At 43.2% G+C, this 20,413-nt stretch overlaps 1 protein-coding gene across 4 annotated transcripts in view; it reads left to right on the top strand.

The window, feature by feature from the left end:
* Positions 1 to 567: 567 nt before the first annotated feature.
* Positions 568 to 20,413, top strand: part of LOC144507892 (troponin T, slow skeletal muscle-like) — a 69,986-nt gene continuing 50,140 nt past the window's right edge. For 2 of the 4 annotated variants that reach the window (XM_078235365.1, XM_078235364.1), the window contains exons 1-6: positions 568 to 674; positions 6,488 to 6,544; positions 6,641 to 6,654; positions 6,759 to 6,776; positions 13,113 to 13,151; positions 16,006 to 16,038. In XM_078235365.1, coding sequence (XP_078091491.1) covers positions 6,510 to 6,544; positions 6,641 to 6,654; positions 6,759 to 6,776; positions 13,113 to 13,151; positions 16,006 to 16,038 — 139 coding nt within the window. In that variant the 5' untranslated portion in view covers positions 568 to 674; positions 6,488 to 6,509. Of the gene's footprint in view, positions 675 to 6,487; positions 6,545 to 6,640; positions 6,655 to 6,758; positions 6,777 to 13,109; positions 13,152 to 16,005; positions 16,039 to 20,413 lie in introns of all 4 variants that reach the window. The other 2 variants (XM_078235363.1, XM_078235362.1) reach the window with 1 other exon arrangement.

The raw sequence follows: 20,413 nt of genomic DNA, 5'->3' as shown, positions 1-20,413 counted from the left end.
CAGGCACGGGGAGAGTGTGCAGACTCCACACAGACAGTGACCCAAACTAGGAATCGAACCTTGGTCCCTGGCACTGTGAGGCAGCAGTGCTAACCACTGTGCCACCATGCCACACATGAAGAATTGGATTGCCAGGGACCAATTACAAGGTGTCGCGCTATTGGGAGAGTGTAGAGCAGTGGGATTAGTTTTGATTCCTCTAGTAAAAAGCAGTTGAAATGCAACGAATGGTCTCCTTCAGTGCTGCAAACTAGCCTGGTCCAGTATATGAATATCAATAGAGCTGGTGCTAACAGCCAGTGGAATTTAAATCAGATCTGGAATGTAACACTGAAAGTGATAGTTGTTTCCCAGCTAACTTTAACTCAATGACTGTGTACAGTCCTTCCCACATCATAAAACTTAGCACCTGCTCATGCAACCTTTCCACCCAAAGGATTCAATAGGATAGATCCAAATAAACCTGCAAACACCCAGCTTCTCCTCATAAATCAATGAATGGGAGAAAAATGCAGCCTCACTCACCCTTTGCTGGTGCAATAATATCTCCCCTCAGCCAATGGGATACCCGCGGCGCGGTCACGAGCCGCCCGGGTGCGCGCTAAATGCGGGCGCGCGCATTTCGCCAGGTGTGAGGGTGAGAGCGGTGGAGTTAGCAGCAAGCCCCATCCCAGGTAAGACAACTAAACTGCACTGGATGCCAGACTACTTTCAGACGCTTATTGCTACGTTGTTACTATTGAAATGTGTAAGATTATAAGGTCAGAGTGTGAGAGGAAAAACATTCAGCAACTTTTGAGCTGAAAGTGAGGGAAATGTCCACACAGTTGATGTTTCAACACATCATGCCTTCTCCACTTGGGCTAACTGGTTTGCACCCATCACTGGGAGTCCCTGTTAACTCAGGGCAAACTGCAGTTTATTTATTAGTGTCACAAGTAGGCTTACATTTTAACACTACTATGAAGTTACTGTGAAAAATCCCGTAGTTGCCGCACTCCGGTGCCTGTTCAGGTACACTGAGGGGAAATTTAGCATAGCCAATGCACCTAACCAGCATGTCTATGGACCGTGGGAGAAAAACCAGACTAAGCCTACGCAGGGAGAATTTGCAGACTCGATGCAAACAATGACCCAGGCAGGAATCGAACCTAGGTCCCTGGTGCTGTGAGGCAGCAGTGCTAAGCTATTGATTTTTGTTTTTTTAAAGAAAAAAGGATGATTCACTTTTGTTTTCTCCTGAAAGCAACTGTGATTGTTCAAGCAAATATAATGTCATTTCTGATACATTTTTTGGAAATTATTTATTGACCGCACTGAGTATGAAATGGCACAAAATGCATGATAGTGTGATTAATGAATTTTGATGAGATGGAAGTCCTAAACTAGTTTTAAAGGGTTCTAAACTAATTTTAATAGAACCCCAGGCATAGATTGGTATTTAAGTCAACAGTGGAAGAGAGACTAAAGTTGTGAGATGAGGCTATCACTGGATTGGAGTTTGGGATATGTTAAGTCCAGTGTGAAAATGAGTGTAAACTAGCTACAATGCTCAAATTCAAAAGAGGGTGGCAAATCTTGTGTGGGTATAGGCTGACCCGTTTGTCTCAATTTTTGAGTAAACTAATGGGAGTTATTTGTACAAAAAAAACCCTTAACCTTGTAAACAGAAGTCTGTATCGCTCTGGAAAGGAACGACTATTCAACTTTGGACTGCTTCTGGAGAAGAAACAGTTCAAATGGACTGAAATGGTTTGTCTGGAGTGGCATGGTGGTTAGCACTGCTGCCTCTCAGCGCCAGGGACCCGGGTTGGATTCCTGGCTTGGGTCACTGTCTGTGCAGAGTCTGCATGTTCTCCCTGTGTCCGTGTGGATTTTCCCCGGGTGCTCCGGTTTCCCCCCACACTCCAAAGATGTGCGGGTTAAGTATATTGGCCATGCTAAATTGCCTCTTGATGTCCTGGAATGCGTAGGTTAGAGGGATTAGCGGGGTAAATATGTGGGGTTATGGGGATAGAGGATGGGTGGGATTGTTGTTGGTGCAGACTTGATAGACTGAATGGTCTCCTTCTGCACTGCAGGGAGTGTGAATCCAGCTGTCTGCTTTTGTCAATTGCCTAAGTGATGCTTAACTGTAAACATGAAAGACTATGTCATGACTTCTGCCATTAACTGGAAGAATGATGTTTTGGAATTGATGTGAAGACGAACATTGTCACAGATTTGATGTATGTTCATCTAGAAAGAAGCAATATAGGTCTATCTTGTGTGTAATTCTTGCATCCCATTAATAAAACAAAACATTGCATTTCAATGTGCATTTTTTTTCTCAGTTGTCAGCTCCTCATTTGTACTTTTACATTTTATATTTTCTTGTCAGTTGCCAAAGGGCACTCGTTCGCAATGTCATCTTCTGCTGAATGTCTGGGTAATGGTAGTAACCTCAAGATTGAATAGAAATGCCAGTCAGTGCATTTGCTTGGGGACGACTGTCAACTACCAAACTAATTAGTTCTCCGCCCTAAGGCAGGTCTGACCCACAGCTCTGAACCTCCAACACTGGTAGAATGAGAGGGCATGTCTTGATTCCATTCCATCCCATCCAGAGTGGAGATTGATCCCTGTGCACCTGAAATTGGTGCCAATCTGAACCATACCAACTATCCGGTCAACTGAACCCATGGACTCTCAAATTGTTGTGGCAACATGCACTTTTCCAAGAATGTTTTAGCCTAGAGCTATAGTGATGGTAGAGGTTCCAATTTATTTCCATCAAATGGCTGAGCAGGAATCTTTCCCATAACTGCCTGCCATTGACTTATGTTGGAAGGGTTTACAAGTTGACACACAACCTGCTTGGCTGCATCATGAATGCACTTTCCATGGCCATCAAGTCCTGGAGTGAGAATTGAACCTGGAATTTCTCAGCCAGGCAGAGACACTACCCACTACAATACAGGATCTCCCAAACAGAGCTGTCAACATAGAGTCACAGAGGTTTACAGCATGGAAACAGGCCCTTTGGCCCAACTTGTCCATGCTGCCCTTTTTTAAAAAAAAAATATCCCCAAGCTAGTCCCAATTGCTCGCATTTGGCCCATATCCCTCTATACCCATCTTACCCATGTAACTGTCTAAATGCTTTTTAAAAGACAATTGTACCCGCCTCTACTACTACCTCTGGCAGCTTGTTCCAGACACTCACCACCCTTTGTATGAAAAACTGCCCCTCTGGACACTTTTGTATCTCTCCCCTCTCACCTTAAACCTATGCCCTCTAGTTTTAGACTTCCCTACCTTTGGGAGAAGATATTGACTATCTAGCTGATCTATGCCCCTCATTATTTTATAAACCTCTATAAGATCACCCCTCAGCCTCCTACACTCCAGAGAAAAAAGTCCCAGTCTACCCAGCCTCTCCTTATAACTCAAACCATCAAGTCCCGGTAGCATCCTAGTAAATCTTTTCTGCACTCTTTCTAGTTTAATAATATCCTTTCTATAATTGGGTGACCAGAACTGTACACAGTATTCTAAGTGTGGCCTTACCAATGTCTTGTACAACTTCAACAAGACATCCCAACTCCTGTACTCCCAACATTTGCAACAGAAATGCTAGACATTGGTTGTTTAATGCAAATGAATCAAACAATGTGGGAATCTCATTGCCTTTCCAGAAATTTGCAACACCACCAAATTGATTTTAAAAATAAATATGAGTTATTCCCCCCTGCCCCCCACCATTTTAAATTAAGGGTAACCTCGCACTTAAATGTGGGAAACTTTTCAGACAAAGAGCAGCTAAGGCCTGAATATCTCCGTATCCCCCAATTTGAGCAACTTGCTGCTGTTACCAGTCACACTTGCAGGGGAATCTGAGGCCTGTATCTTGAGAGTCCTGGGACTTGTTTCATGAATGGTTGAGATCATGAGCAGTGCTTCAGAATGCCCAGTAGTGATGTAAGTGGAAGGTTTTGTTTGGAGAAATGAGTACAAGTGGGCTACACTTCCATCCATTTTCTGGGTAGAGAACATAGGCAAAAGTGAGCAGTTATCAGGACCCTGCTCTGTAAGGATGCCTCTGATGGGTGTTAGGGGTCCAATGCCTTGCATAAGCTTCATTTATGCTAATGAGGAACAGTTAAGTGGGGGGAGAGAGAGAGAAATTCAGCTGTTCTGAATGGTGCCAAAGCCAGATTTTGTAAGTGGAGCTGTGACAATCTGAGTACACATGAGGTCCTGTGGGCTATAAGCAGCAGCAGAATTGTATTCAACCATCTATAACCTTGTGGCCTGGCATGTCCCTTTATTCTGATATTACCAAACCAAGGGATAGACCTTGATTCAATAAACTTCACAGGAGGCAGCTGCATATCAGCAACACGAGGCATACTAAAAATGAGGTGTCAACCTGGTGAAGCTACAACAATGGATTGCTTGCATTCCAAACAGTGGAAGCAGCAATGTGATAGACAGAACTTGGTGAAGCTACAACACTGGATTCTGTGCATGGTAAACAATGGAAGCAGCATGTGATCCCACAAACAATGGATTAGATCAAAGTTTTGTAATCCTACCACATCAGTCCTGAATGGTGGTGGACTATTAAACAACTAACAGAAGGAGGCTCCACTAATACCTTCATCCTCCATGATGAAGGAACCCTGCACATTGGTGCAACAGACAACCTGAGACACTTGCAGGCAACTTTAGCCAGACGTTAGTGGCTTTGTCTTAGCTTCCTCCTGAGATCCCCAATATCACAGATACCCTTCTTCAGCCAATTCGATTCACTCCATGATATCAAGAAATTGCTGGGCACACCGGATACTGCAAAGCCTATGGGACCTGACAACTTTCCAGCAATAGTATTATTTGTGCACCAGGATAGCTGCACTCTTAGTCAAGCTGTTCCAGTACAGCTGTAACACTGGCATCTATCCAGCAAAGTGGAAAATTGTCCAGGTATTTCTGATCCACAAAAGTGGGACAGATCCAATCACCACTCGTATGGCCTCCTCTCAGGGTGGGAAAACTCAGTGGGAGTCATGCCTAGCACAAAGGTTGTTGGAGATCCATCATCTTAGTCCCAGGACTGCAAGAGTTCTTTGTTATATCCTGGGCCCAACCATCTTCGGCTGCTTCATTAATGACCCTCCCTTTATCATCAGGTCAGTGGGAATGTTCACTGATTGCAATGTTCAGTACCATGTGCAACTCCTCAGGTACTGAAGCGGGATACAATAGTCTAGTGGTTTTATTGCTAGACTATTAATCCAAAAACTCAGCTAATGTTCTGGGCACCCGGCTTCAAATCCCACTTGGCAGATGGTGGAATTTGAATTCAATAAAAAATAGCTGGAATTAAGAATCTACTGATCATGAAACCATTGTCGTTTGTCAGAAAAATCCATCTGGATCACTAATGCCCTTTAGGGAAGGAAATCTACCATCCTTACCTGGTCTGACCTACGTGACTTCAGAGCCAAAGCAATGTGGTTGACTCTCAACTGTCCTCTGTAACGCCATTCAGCTGTATCAATCCAAAGGCAACTAGGGATGAGCAATAAATGCTGGCCATCTAGCGATGCCTATGTCCCACAAATGATGAAAAAATGTTTGTGTCCATGTGTGGAAGATCTGGATAGCATTCATGCCAGACAACCAACTTGAACAAGGAAGAATGTAACCATCTATCCTTGCCATTCACTGGCATTGCTTTTAATGAATCACCCACTATCATCAGTATCTCAGGGGTTACCATTGACCTGAAACTCTGCTGGACCAGCAGTATAAATACTATGTGGCTCGAGCAGGGGTCAGAGGGTGAGTTGCCTCCCTAAAGTCTGTGCACCATCTACAGGGCACAAGTCAGGAGTGATGGAATACTTTCCACTTGCCTGGATGAATGCAGCTCAACAACACTTGGTCAGCATCTTCTGCACAGACCTAAGCATTCACTCCCTCCATAGTGGCAGCAGTGTATACAATTTGCGAGATGCCCTGCAGCAACTCACCATGGTTCCTTTGACAGCACCTTTTGAAACCTGTGACCTCTAACACCTCAAGACTAGAGCAGCAAATATATCCAAGCCACATTTAGATACTGACTTGGAAATATGTCGCTGTTCCATCGCTGTCATTGGGTCAAAAATCCTGGAACTCATTTCCTAACAGTGATGTAGGTATCCCGGCAGTAGATGGACTGCAGCATTCAAGAAGGTGATTCACCACCATCCATGGGGAATGGGCAATAAGTGCTGGCCTAGTCTGCAACATTCTCATCCCATGAAATAACTTTTAAAAAATCATGTGTGGCATTCTTGCAATGCAAGACAGAGTCTTGAAATAAATTGCCCTTCTTGCTCAATACTCCTACCAGCTTGTCAGTAAAACGTGGGCTTCTGTTGCAGTAGATGGCTGAACCCCATTTTAAAAACAAAAACTACCATAAATTTAAACATGTCCCATTTTATCTTTTTGTTAGCTACATCGCTAATTGTGCAGTGATGGCAGACATTGAAGATGTCTTGGAAGAGGTGCCGTAAGTATTGCCTAACTTTTGTAAAATAGATTCAAGTGTATTGGGTTTATTCTGTTCATTTGAATATAATTTGCATGGTTTCCTCTTTTCTAACAGGGAAGAAGTAGAAGGTAGGACATTACTGATACTATAGAAGATTTTTTAAATTTACTTTATTTCCAAGATTTGTCATATTTCCAAAATGTCATTTTTTTCCCCACTTTCTTTTCTGCAGAGCAAACAGCTATAGAAGGTATGAGATATTTTCCAAACAGTATTTTGTGATTAAAACCAATGTCTCTGAACGTGGCACCAAAATTATGCTGCAGCATCCTGATTGCGTGGGTGCAAAAATGTAAAGTGTTTAAAGTAAGCCCAGCAAAAGTGAATGAAATTGAGCAGCCACTGAACGTAAGAGCAATTTGTGCTTTCTGTGAGCTACCATTACCTTGAGTAGTCAATGAAAGAAGGTTACTTCAGGTAAAGTATCCACTTTGACAAGCCTCTGTTCAGGGAAGACAAACAGGAATATGTGTTAGGAAATATGTAACCCAGGACTTTCCATTAATTAAAACTGATCAGCCATGATCTTGATGAATGGTAGACTAGACTCAAGGGGCTGAATGACTTACTTTCGTTTGTAAAGTCATGCTGAACATGTGCACCAAGGGAAAAAACTTGCACTTGGAGCACAATAGGGTTGTAACCCCATTTCTCAGCTGCATTCAGAAATTGGTGATGGTGTCTCCAACCTGAACTCCTGTACACCGAGGATACTTGTTGGCAGAGCAGAGTCATTGAACTTGCTCTTGTGTATCTTTTTTCTTGAGCATGAGAGCATATTTACCAGTTGGCAGGATTGGTCTCACTGGCACGAGAATGTGTACATGACATCCATTCAATTAACAAACTACATGGTTTCCAGACAGCATTTTATGCCAGCCTGGGATAAGTATGGATTTCACAGTGCAAGCTTTGCTGTACATCAGTCCCAAGTACTAATCCTAAAATATTCCAAGTAATCTTACTGATGAATCAGCCATGTTTTCTTGGACTTGATGATATTTACTTACTGCAACAGCCATCTGAAAGAAGCAATGAGATTCTGGACCCAGTTGTGATATTGCTCTGTACTAGTGCTTGATTCTTCAGCCCAACCAGCAAATCATGACAAGAAACAGCCTGAATATCTTGTATTTGAAGGGATTCTGGTCAGTGTCTGGTTCGTTTTTGTAGACCGCTAGTGGACTTTTGTTTTTTGGACTAATGTTTTCCTATACTTGCTTTCAGCACAGTTTGTGTTATGAAAGATACAATGCTGGGTCCACAGTTCAGACTGGAGGATGAGGAGGAACAGCATCAACAAAGACCAGATGATTCTATTGAAACAGGGTGAAGGAGAAAGCAGCACGACCGGGGCGGGGGGGCCATATCTCCTATCTGAGCCTCACTAAGTAATTCACAACTGATGGTGCCATTAAGCCACAAGCGCAGGTTGTAGCACCAATTCATCTTTACCCATTGAGGCAGTAGAAGTGTCAAAGGGCTGGAAACTTTGCAAGAACAACCATCTTTCCACATTGACTGTCATGAATATGCCAATACGTTAACAGCAAGGGATTCCATCCCCTGAATATCCACTTGCTGGTCAAAATCAGACAGTGCATTATGCATATTTGTTTGTGCATGCTTTCGTGGCAGCTGTGATGCTTTTGTACTTTGCCAGTCTTAATCACACAATCTTCATTCAGCTCAGTAGGTTTTAGGACTGCTTGGCAACAAGAAGTAATTTCTAACTCTCTGGCCCATGCCCCAATCAGGAACATGAGCACAGAACTCTGAACAAACCATCAGCCTTCTGAAACAGAAGTAGGTTTTTAAAAATTGCTTCACCGGATGTGGGTGTCGCTGGCTATGTCAACATTTATTGCCCTGAAGGTAGTGATGCTGAGCTACCTTCTTGAACTGCTGTAGTTCATATGGTGTAGGTACACCCAAGTGCCTGCACTGGTATGAGGCTGAGCTCTCGTACATTCCCAATAGACACTCTGGGTCTACCTGGCATACATCCATCCATTATATTGCCCTAATGAAGGGACTAACTTATGGACACAGTTGAGGAAGAAGTATATAGTTGGCAGCAACAGGATCAGTTGGAAGCTAATTTCCAAGTAAGAAGCAAGCTTATCATCACCCACCAGCTGCCACTTTTTTTTTGTTCCAACCATGCAATCCCTAAAACAAGATCTTTGCACCCAGATGAATGGCCCCAAAGGGTACATTCTTAGTCAATGGGAATATTAAGGCCAATCATGTAAAGAAGTTAACAGCATATGATTTTTCACACTACATCTCACTCTTATTTTTATTTTAGTAATGGAACATTAAAAGACATCTTTCATGCAAATCTTCAAATCAGATCTTTCCATGCTGAACCTCATTGGCAATATCGATACAAATTGCACTGAATTATGCTAGGTTTTAGATTTTTTTCTGGTATCAACCAATTTGTATATAACAGCTTAAACTGCTAGGAATGAATGCAAATGTTTTAGAATGTTCTGCCAAATCTAGACCTCACCCCCTACACCGGTTGTCTAAAAGAATACAGAGGAAGTTCAAACAGCAACAGTGTATGGTAGGCACAAACAACTAAGCACTGCAGATAGCCTAGTTGGGTAAAAGGTTAGTTAATCAGATGAAGAAGGAAACTTGTGTATAGATGCAGATGATGTGGGAAGGGTTTTAAATAAATATTTTGCCTCTTGTGTTTGCAAAGGAAAGGGATGATGCAGATTTAGTAGTCCTGGAGGAACACTGAGATATTGGACGTGATAATCATAAGAGAGAGAAAGTACTCTAAGGCTTCGAAGCCTTAAGCTGATAAGTCACTAGGGCCAGACGGACTGTTTCTGAGGCTGCTGAAGGAGATCAGGGTAGAGGTAGCAGATGATCTGAGGATTATTTTCCAATCCTCACTAGATACAGAGGAGGTACTGGAGGACTGGAAAAATTGTTTAAAAAAGGGATCAAAGGAAATGCCAAACCATTATAGGCCAGTTAGTCTTACATCAATGGTGGGCAAATTAGTAGAATCAATCCTGAGAGATAGGATTAACTGTCACATAGAAAGGTAGATTCGCTAACGATCTCTCAAACTTGATTGAATTCATTTGAGGAAGTGAGAAGAAGGATTCTTGAAGGTAGTGCAGTGGATGTTGTGTACATGGATTTTAGCAAGACGTTTGACAAGGTCCCACATGGCAAATTGGTCAAAAGATATAAGCCCATGGGATACAGGGTAATGTGGCAAACTGGATTAAACGTTGGCATAGTAACAGGAAGCCAAGGGTAATGATCGCTGGATGTTCTTGTGACTGGAAAGTTGTTTCAAGTGGTGTTCCACAGGGTTCGTTGTTTGGACCCTTGCTGTTTGTGTTATATATCAACAATTTGGATGTGAACATGGAGGGCATGATTGGAAAATTTGCAGATGGCACAAAGATTGGCCAAGTAGTGGCTATTGTAGAGGATAACTATAATCTACAAAAAGATATCGATGGGTTAGTGGAGTGGGTGATAAAGTGGCAGATGGATTAGGGAGGTCAAACAGCTACAAGGAATGTACAATAAATGGGAATTTACTAAGAGGGGTAGATGAAGTGAGAGATCTTGGCCTACAGGCACACAGGTCCCTAAAAGCATCAGTTCAAGTAGACACGGTTATAAAGAAGGCATATGGAATGCTGTCCTTCATTGGCAGAGGTACAGAATATAATTTTATAAAACACTGGTGAGGCTATAATTGGAGTATTGTGTGCAGATGTGGTCACTATGTTGCAGGAAAGACATGGAGAGAGTGCAGAGAAGGTTTACAAGAATGTTGCAAATGTCTGTTATCCGGAGTTACAGCATGTACCATTGTCAATCTCGGCATTCCCCACAGCTCTGCATGAAAATAACAAAGGTATGATGCTCCCAAAGCCCTTTACACATTCTTCTTCTTTTAAAAGTCAGAGGAAATATCTGAACACCAAGCTAATATAGCTATAGTCTCGGTTAAAGTCAGAGGTTTACAGCATGGAAACAGGCCTTTCGGCCCAACCTGTCCACGCCCCCCTTTTGTTTTAATGACTAAGTTAGTCCCAATTGCCTGTGTTTGGCCCATATCCCTCAATAGCCATCTCACTCATGAACTGTCTAAACGCTTTTTAAAAGACAAAATTGTACCTACTGCTACCTCTGGCAGCTTGTTCCAGACACTCTCAACCCTCTGTGTGCAAAAAGTGTCCCTCTGGACTCTTTTGTATCTCTCCCCTCTCACCTTAAACCTATGCCCTCTCGTTTTAGACTCCCCTACCTTTGGGAAAAGCTATTGACTATCTAGCTGATCTATGCCCCTCATTATTTTATAGACTTCTATAAGATCACCCCTAAGCCTCCTACGCTCCGCAGGAAAAAATCCCAGTCTATCGAGCCTCCTTATAACTTAAAGCAAATCCTGATAGCATCCTAGTAAATCTTTTCTGTATTCTTTCTAGTTTGTTTTTCTCCCATTGCTGTAGGCTCCACCACAGTGTTTGTAGATCTGACTATTATGGTTGACTGAAGAGTTCTGGTGCCACAGGTGAAGGCTCCCTACAAGTTGGAGATGCGGTATTTTATGCTCTTGGAGATAGACACCTCCAGTGCACTTTTAATTTCCCATCAAACCCATCTGATGAGCTGGGCTCTTGAAATTTTTCTGTGACATCCTGTAGTAGGGTTAGAATTTAAACTCTCCTTTCAGTAAGCTGCTGCTTTTTGGCCTGGCCCATGTCCCTGCCCTTGCTCCTGTGCAGTTGTACCCTCCCTGACCTTGCATCGCTGGGAGACTTATTTCAGAGTACTGGTTCTCTAGGTGCTGCAGTGGACAAAACACTTGATGTGAGTTAGGAGCCTTATCTTGGCAACAATGCTCATATTATTACACTTCTTTCATTACAACTAGGTTCTGGTGTGGAAATTAAGTTATAACAACTCTGTTACGTAATGGAAAATGGTTATTGGCCTACTAGGCCTTCAGTGAGGCCAGCGCTTAAGTACTTGGGCTAAGAGACCAATCTAACCTTGCGTCAATTTCATAAACACTGCAGTCCAGCTTACAACACAGGATGAATACCAAGAACAAGTTACCATTACAATTACCAAATAACAAGAAATGTTGAGATAATTATGCTAATAAAGAAGACAGTTTTCTATTGGGTAAGAAAGGGCAAAAAGCTATGTTATGATTGGTGGACTATGTATGCAAATAAAGGGTTAGAAAGTTGTTCATTTCTCATTTGCTGTAATTAACTGTAACTGCTAAGTATCTGTATGAATTGTCGGAACACCATAGTGAAATTCACTGTTCACCATGTCTGTTCTCCTTGTTAGCAGGTTAATTTCAAAAAAACCTTAAGATTTGAGTACTCACTGTGCTTGAATTGGGTTAATCCTCAAGGCTAGGTGAAGTGCAATGCTTCCATCATCAACTATTAGGTCACTTAATCCCCCTGGTGTTGGGCAGTTAACCTGGAGCCTTTCTTCCCTACATTTTGGAGGAGTGCTTCCCTCCTTTGGGGAGACTTCAATGTTTTCTGTGCCATTTTCTTTGGTTTGTGAGCATTGTTGACAAGGCCAGCATTTATTGATTATCACTCATTGCCCTTGAGGCAGTGGTGGTGAGCAGCCTCCTTGACTCAGTGATTTATGTAGTGTAGGTACACCCACTGTTGGGGAGGGAGCAGGATTTTAACCCAGCAATGTAGACCCAAGTCAGGATGTGGGAACTTGGTGGCATTCCCATGCATCGGAGGCACAGGTTTGGAAGGCTTCGGTGAATGATCTTGGCAAGCTGCTGCAGTGTGTCTTATTGATGTTGTATGTTATTGACGCTGCTGATGGTGGTGGATGGGGTATGGATCCAATGGATATTTTTATGAATAGTGTTCAGCTCGAGTGCCATAGGAGCCACACTCATCCAGGCAAGTAGAGTATTCCATCACACTCCTAACATGGACCTTCCAGATAGTGGACAGGATTTGGAGAGTCAGAAGGTGAGTTACTTGCCATAGGATTCCCAGCCTCTAACCTGCTCTTGTAGCCACAGTATTTATGTGGCTAGTCCAGTCCAGTTCAGTTTCTGGTAAATATTGGGGGGGGATTCAATGATGATATTGCTGTTGAATCATGTTGGAGAGGATTATTGTCTGGCACTGAATGTTACTTTTGACTGCAAACAAGATGTACCTTTTTTTTGTTGAGTTACAATCTGCTTTTAATTATGCAGCTTACCAAATTTAATCAAACTGTGTGTGAGTGCTAAAGAATATTTTTGCCCCTCTTCTGTTTGGTGCATTGGGCAATTGTGGCACTGACTGAATTTTCCAAAACACAAACACAAGCCTTAGCACAGGCAAGGTGCGAATCTTGATTGTGTCTGAACTCTCTAGCATCTGGATTGGCTTGCTGACTTGTTAGAAGTGTCTTGCATGAATTTCTGCAAAAGGTCAAAAGTACCTCAAGTTGCTACTCAAATTTCTATTTCAAAATTTTCTCCTAGAAGAGGTTGAAGAAATAAAGGAAGAGGTCCAATTGGAAGAAGGTAAAATTGTTTACATTCTTAAAGTTTATATATCTCTGTCAACTTTATACAGCCAACTTTCTGATGGGCACTTCCCTGCTGAGCCTTGTCTGCTGGGAAATCATAGATATGCTCGGCACTATTTTCCAAAGTGAATATCAGGTTCAGGTTGGTGCATTTTGAAAATTGGTCCTCATAACACAGCTGGGTTCAGTTGGTGGCATCTTTTATTCAAATCTTCGGGTAGGATACAAGCATATTATTTAACCTAACGCTCTACTGCATTACTGAGTGCTACATTTTCAGAGGTGCTGTCCCTTTTAAATGCAGCATTAAATCAAGGTCCTTTCTGCCTGTTCTTGTATGTTCACGGTCCCGTGGCTGTTTTCAATGGAGAATTTTAGTTCTCCAGTGTTCTGGCCAACATTCCAAAGTTTCACCATCCTGCGTGATCTTGGCTTTATAAAAAGATAACCTAACAGTCATAGAGTCTACAGTGCAGAAGAAGGCCATTTGGCCCATCGAGACTGCGCTGACAACAATCCCACCCAGGTCCTATCCTATCTCCGTAACCCCACATATTTGACCTCTTAAATCCCCCTTATATTTATTATGGCCAATCAACCTAATCCGCACATTTTTGGAGTGTGGGAGGTAACTGGAGCACCCGGAGGAAACCCACGCAGACACGGGGAGAATATTCAAACTCCACACAGACAGTCACCTGGGGCCAGAATTGAACCCGGGTCCCTTGCGCTGTGAGGCAACAGTGCTAGCTACCGTACTGCCCCTTTTTTAAGAAACTATGTAGATCAGTGAGCCTAATGTTGGTAGTAGGGAAGTTACTAGAGTCCATTATCAAAGATATCATAGCACAGCATTTGGAAAGCCGGCCTTGTGTCTTGAATGTAATAATCCATGTTTTGTTGCCATTTGCATCATGAAAAAATTGTAAAGTTTTTGTGGCAGTGGATTTTTAAAAATTCTCATTGGATGTGAGCATCACTGGCAAGGCCAGCTATTGTTGCTCACCCCAATTGTTGCAACTTGACTGGCTTACTCAGAGGAGAGTTAAGCATCAATCACATTGCTATGGTCTGGAGTCACATGTAGAGAAGTCTAGTAAGGACAGCAGGGGGTAGCGATGAACATTGTCGGACAATACAGCAGGATATAGATAGGCTGGAAAATTGGGTGGAGAAATGGCAGATGGAACTTAATCCAGATAAATGCGAAGTGATGCATTTTGGAAGAACTAATGTAGGGGGGAGTTATACAATAAATGGCAGAGCCATCAAGAGTATAGAAACACAGAGGGACCTAGGTGTGCAAGTCCACAAATCCTTGAAGGTGACAGCACAGGTGGTGAAGAAGGCATATGGTATGCTTGCCTTTATAGGATGGGGTATAGAGTATAAAAGCTGGAGTCTGATATTGCAGCTGTATAGAACGCTGGTTAGGCCACATTTGGAGTACTGCGTCCAGTTCTGGTCGCCGCACTACTAGAAGGACGTGGAGGCTTTAGAGAGCGAGAGAGAGAGTGCAGGGAAGGTTTACCAGGATGTTGCCTGGTATGGAGGGTCTTGGCTATGAGGAGAGATTGGGTAAACTGGGCTTGTTCTCACTGGAAAGACGGAGAATGAGGGGAGACCTAATAGAGGTGTACAAAATTATGAAGGGTATAGATAGGGTGAACAGTGGGAAGGTTTTTCCCAGGTCGGAGGTGACGATCACGAGGGGGCGCGGGCTCAAGGTGAGAGGGGCGAGGTATAACTCGGATATCAGAGGGACTTTTTTTTTTAACACAGAGTGGTGGGGGCCTTGAATGCGCTGCCAAGTAGGGTGGTGGAGGCAGACACGCTGGCGACGTTTAAGACTTGCCTGGATAGTCACATGAGCAGCCTGGGAATGGAGGGATACAAACGAATGGTCTAGTTGGACCAATGAGCGGCACAAGCTTGGAGGGCCGAAGGGCCTGTTTCCTGTGCTGTACTGTTCTTTGTTCTTTGTATTTAGTCCAGTGACTTCACTATGCCACTATCTCAGATTCTTTTTTTATTGCCTAATGTGGTAATAATTAACTTTCTAAAATTCTTCCAGATTTCAGTGCTAAACAAGCTTATTTCAGGTTGTCGACTGTTTTTGAAATAACCAATATTTACCCAAAATGGATAGAAAATTAATCAATATTTTGAAGGATTGTCGGTAATATTCATAGAAATCATAGAAACCCTACAGTACAGAAAGAGGCCATTCGGCCCATCGAGTCTGCACCGACCACAATCCCACCCAGGCCCTACCCCCATATCCCTACATATTTTACCCGCTAATCCCTCTAATCTACGCATCCCAGGACACTAAGGGGCAATTTTAGCATGACCAATCAACCTAACCCGCACATCTTTGGACTGTGGGAGGAAACCGGAGCACCCGGAGGAAACCCACGCAGGCACGAGGAGAATGTGCAAATTCCACACACACAGTGACCCAAGCTGGGAATCGAACCCAGGTCCCTGGAGCTGTGAAGCAGCAGTGCTAACCACTGCTACCGTGCCGGACTCATGTATATGAGTCCTACTGGTTTTTGTGGAAATAACCAAAACATAATCCTTCAAACTTTTAGAGCGTATCCACTAAGATGAGGTACTTTTAGATGCATATAGGTTGAGGCATTCAGTGACTTTTTTATAGACACTGTGAATAATTACTAGAGGATTCCCCAAGGGCATCAGTACTCTTGTGCACCAGTAAATAACAACACATGGTCAATTATTTTCCTTGTCAATGAAAACAAGTAATAGTGTGGAATGTGTGCTGTGTTTTTTTTTCACTGATTTTGTTCTTCTTTCCATACGTGACCGACTGACGGAAGCAGATCCTCCTCACGATGAACAACCAATTCATGAAGGTACAAACATTGATCTATAAACAGCTACTGCAAATAGCTACTATCTTTAACTGAGATGCAAGTTGTCATAGCTTGAACTGTTTTATTTTTATCGTTACTGGCATGAGTCACTTTTTTTCACATTGATGCACGAAGGGGAACTGGTTTAAAATGTAGGGTCAAATGTTCCATTCTGCAGTCCAAGCTCGGTGGCCAGGTGCGGGAGTCATTCCCGGTTGTGGGCGGGGATGGGGGGTGGGGAGGGGTTGTGGTGCAGCAGATCACATGACCTGGTCAACTTGTTGTTTTATGCATTTGCAAGGAACATAACACATCTTAGGGTGAGCAGGAAGTTGCTGTCTCCGCCAATGATCTCGAACGGGTCTAAGATCCGCCATCCTATTTATCGGGGACCTAGACAGCCATTCACCCACTGCAGGCCAGGAATTCTGGATTCTGCATCCACAAAAACATCAAAAAAGACAGCAATGTGTGGCCCCAGTGATGCCTCCTGATGAATTCTCCACCTAGTTATCCAGGAAGGATGGGAGATGCTGTTTGCAAGGCATGGCAGCAAGAAGTCCTCCTGTCTGAGCATGCTGGGCCTGGACAAAGATCATGGCGGCGATTAGTACCAATAGAATTCAGCGCAGAGATGACCAGCAGTGCAGGAAGAGGATGAATGTTCTGGCGCTCTTGTCATGGCAAATGCACCATCTACTCACTGAAAACTAACACTTAAGCAGTCTGTAAGTGTGTGAGTGCACAGGGATATGTTACCCTTAGCAAGGCCTCCAAGTTGCTGATGAGATCCAGTTGGGGACCAATAACATTTTTTTTAAAAACTGGGCAAGGAAATTCAAGGCGCTAAGTGAATAAAGCCACAGCATTCCATGAGTTTTCAACAAACAAAAAAAAAACTTTTCTATACAAAGTCAGAAAGATAGAACCATTTACAATATCCATCTTAATTAAATTGGTCACTCCCAAGACTGAGCACAGTCTTTGGTTGTAATTCATTTCAAGTTTGTGGCTATCAATGACTGAAATTAGATACAACTAAAGCTAACTAATTTTATTACCATGGATACTTTGCCAAAGGCTTATGGCTCCATTGATTGATATTTGTACTTGCTAAACTGTCAATTCTCTTTTGCTGCTAATTTGTATTTTATTGTTTTTGGTATTTAATGAATTGTATTGCTGTAATTTCTGTTGCTGTGACATTAGCCTCTTGACCAGTCATTTATTATAAGTGAGAATTGGTTCTCAACTGACTTGCCTGTCTAAATAAAAGGTTAAATAAATCTTATTTACCCTGAATGTTGGTGTATGTGAGATGCATGTGAATTAACAAGTAAACTGTGAAGTGCCAAATGTAACCTGTTGGGACCAGATTTAAAAACTCCAGGATATATTGTAAAGTTAGCCAAGACCCCAACTTCCTTTGATTTTCGTATTAGTGTAAGCAAGTTCAGCTCCAGGTGTGATTCTGTTAGCCCACTAAGAAGCTTTTATTAAAACAAACTTTAAAAATAAGTTAAAATATAACCAAGAATCAGCATAACTTTTACCAGCTGAAATATTTAAACATGGCCAGGTATAATTCTTAACTGCGAGCTATTTCTTATTAGTTCTTATTTAAGCAATATCCCTATAAAGGTAAATTCTTCTTAAGTATCAGTTAGCAAGACTCACAAGCTTGCATAAATTCTCAGTCCTGCAGCCTTGTAACCCCTCCTGACAGAGATGTAGAGAGACACCCATCTTCTGACTCCTAAACAGTAGCTTCCAGAGGAAAACCTGTATTCACAACAACAGAACTCCAGAGAGAGGGAGGGTGAGAAAACATCTCTTGACTTTTTCAGACCTTGGCAGAGAGAGAACAGTGGCTCGTGCTGTTTTCAAATTCATACGGCAACTGCCTTTTTTTTTTCTCTGTAAGCCTAGCACCACCCACACACACACAGAACGAAGAAAATTACAGCACAGGAACAGGCCATTCGGCCCTCCAAGCCTGCACCGACCATGCTGCCCAACTGATTCTCTTGTCAATCAAACCCTACTCCATAAACTCCAGGGGACAACCCTAACATAACAATAATGCATTAACCCAGATTAAAACAAAACAGTCCAAAAATTAGCAGCAGCTAACCTTCTGCAGTATCAGCAGGTGGGCAGCCAGCTGTAGACAATTCGGCATAATTAGAGTTGAAGTACAAACGTAACTTTCACCAGAAACATGATTTTAAAAAATACATTTCTTAAAGGTGCAGAATCGTCACAGACCCAATGGCTTTCTCAGCATTTCACCCAGACTTCTGAACATAATCAACAAATCTCGCTTGTTGAAGTTTCACCTTTCTCGGGAGGATTTTCAATTTTCACATTCACAAGTCTTGCCTTGGAATTCTGTCCAAAAGTGGCTCCAACTCTGGCTTCAACAATGGTCCATTTCGCAGGATTTCAGTCTCCTCCCCTGGATTCCTGCGTACACTCAAAACACCAAATCTAAGCGCTGTTTCTGCTCTTTGGCTATACCAAGCAGAGCACTGATATCTTTACCCCAATGGCTCACAGCGTAGTCACCAACATTAAGCAGCCTTCTCCCGTCTTCAGGAATTTTCTTGAGCCCTGCTTTTATTACCAAATTCAGACAGCGTCAACAAGGGCCAGCTCCAGCTGTTCAGGCCTCCTGAGATTCTACTGCCCTTATTCCCGAGTATGCACCCAGACAACAAATTACATACACAACTTCAGATCTTGGGCTACGTTTTGGAACATCCCCCCCCCCCCCAACCTTTTTCCTCCCTCCCTTGGACACTTGCTGGCAATGGCACTCCACTCCCAATCACCTGACCTGTGTTTTTGCGCCCTTTTCCTTCCTCATGTGCGTGGGGCCTGCCCTGGGTCTGAGCAAGTAGCCCACTCCTGGCTTGTGCGTGCACAGAAAGTCTGAAATCTGTCGATACTTGACATTCCCAACCTTTCTAGTTTGGTTTCTTAAGTGATGTCTCTCACGAGTTTTGGTTGCAGCAGATGGGACATCTGTGAATGTGTGGCAGCCACTTCCTGCTCTCCATCTCATTTCAGTTGCTGAAAACACGGGGGAGGGCTCAGCATCTGCCTAGGGTGGGCATGCTCCTGAACTGCTGATGCAACTATTGGCATGACAATTCATTCTTCTGTCTTTGTTGTGGGAGTTCTTCCCCTGAATAAGAGGGAATGTAGCTAGGCCAAAGCAGGGTTCTTTAATATTTGAATCCTCAGTCATTGAGGAGATGGTTAACTGGGGAGGAGTAGGACAGTGCCTGTGCTCTGGGCAAGAAGGCTGCTTGCAGTTGGCACTGTGCCACTCGAGTGTGAGATACATTTGATTAAGGAGTTTGCTTAGTTAATCTATCTTTTCTTTCATTCAGAGACCAGTAAGACACTGAGAAGGAATGCAACCCAGACTAGCCACAACCCCAAACCCATTTTTTTTTTGAGGATGCATCAAAATCCTCAGGTTGCACTGTCGCAACTTTCATCTGCACCTTCCACCTGCGCAGATACAGTCACCTTGGTGGCTCCAAGTTCCAGAGTGGGTTTGGGGCCACAATCTGTGGAGTTGGTGATCACACTCTTGAGAACTGCTAGAGACCAGTTCCCTGCTGAGCCCCACACAGATGATGGACTTTGGACTCTGCCCTTAGACTGGCATTGCAGAGATAGGCAGGGGATCAGGCAGTACTTGCTGGAAGTACTGTCCAACGTTCTGTCGACTGTCGTGGCTTTGCTATGTGGGTGTTTGGCTGCCTCCATGGAAAGGGTAGCAGCACCATGGATACCCAAGTCCAGCAGAATGCACAGTTTCTGCTGCATGTGTATTTGGACCTGCATACCTTTGCTCTAGCTGTGGCTGTGTTGCAAGAAGCTGATGGGACAACTTTAAGACAGGATCAGGGTACTGAATTTGATGATCAGTCATGATGCTAATGAAAGGCAGAGCAGGCTCGAGACTCGGAAGGGCTGAATGGCCTACTCCTGCTTCAACTTTGTTTCTAAACACTGGTTGTCAGTTGTGTGCTGTCTGGCCACTCTCCATACAAGTCATTACTTGAAGCCCACCATGTTGTGACCTTTGAAAATGTATTTACTGAGATCATCTCCTGCTGTTGTTGCCCTGATGTGAGATGTGGGTAGATGACTTGCGTACTCAAATGGTGTTAAATCTGCTATTTGAAGTGGCAAGTAACACTGTAGAGGCCATTTTGGCTCTACAATGGGCTTGTCCAAACTTTGTGTGGGTGGGGCACAGTTCCATTTTTAAGGGGCCAATGAACAATTTTCAGAAGGATGCGGTTTGGCACAACATTACACATGGATACAGTACAGAAGGAGGCCTTTCAGCCCC

This window comes from Mustelus asterias, chromosome 19 (assembly GCF_964213995.1).
Source record: "Mustelus asterias chromosome 19, sMusAst1.hap1.1, whole genome shotgun sequence".
Taxonomy (NCBI): domain Eukaryota; kingdom Metazoa; phylum Chordata; class Chondrichthyes; order Carcharhiniformes; family Triakidae; genus Mustelus; species Mustelus asterias.
The sequence above is the reverse complement of the archived record's forward strand: the minus strand, read 5'-3'. Positions and strand labels throughout refer to the sequence as shown.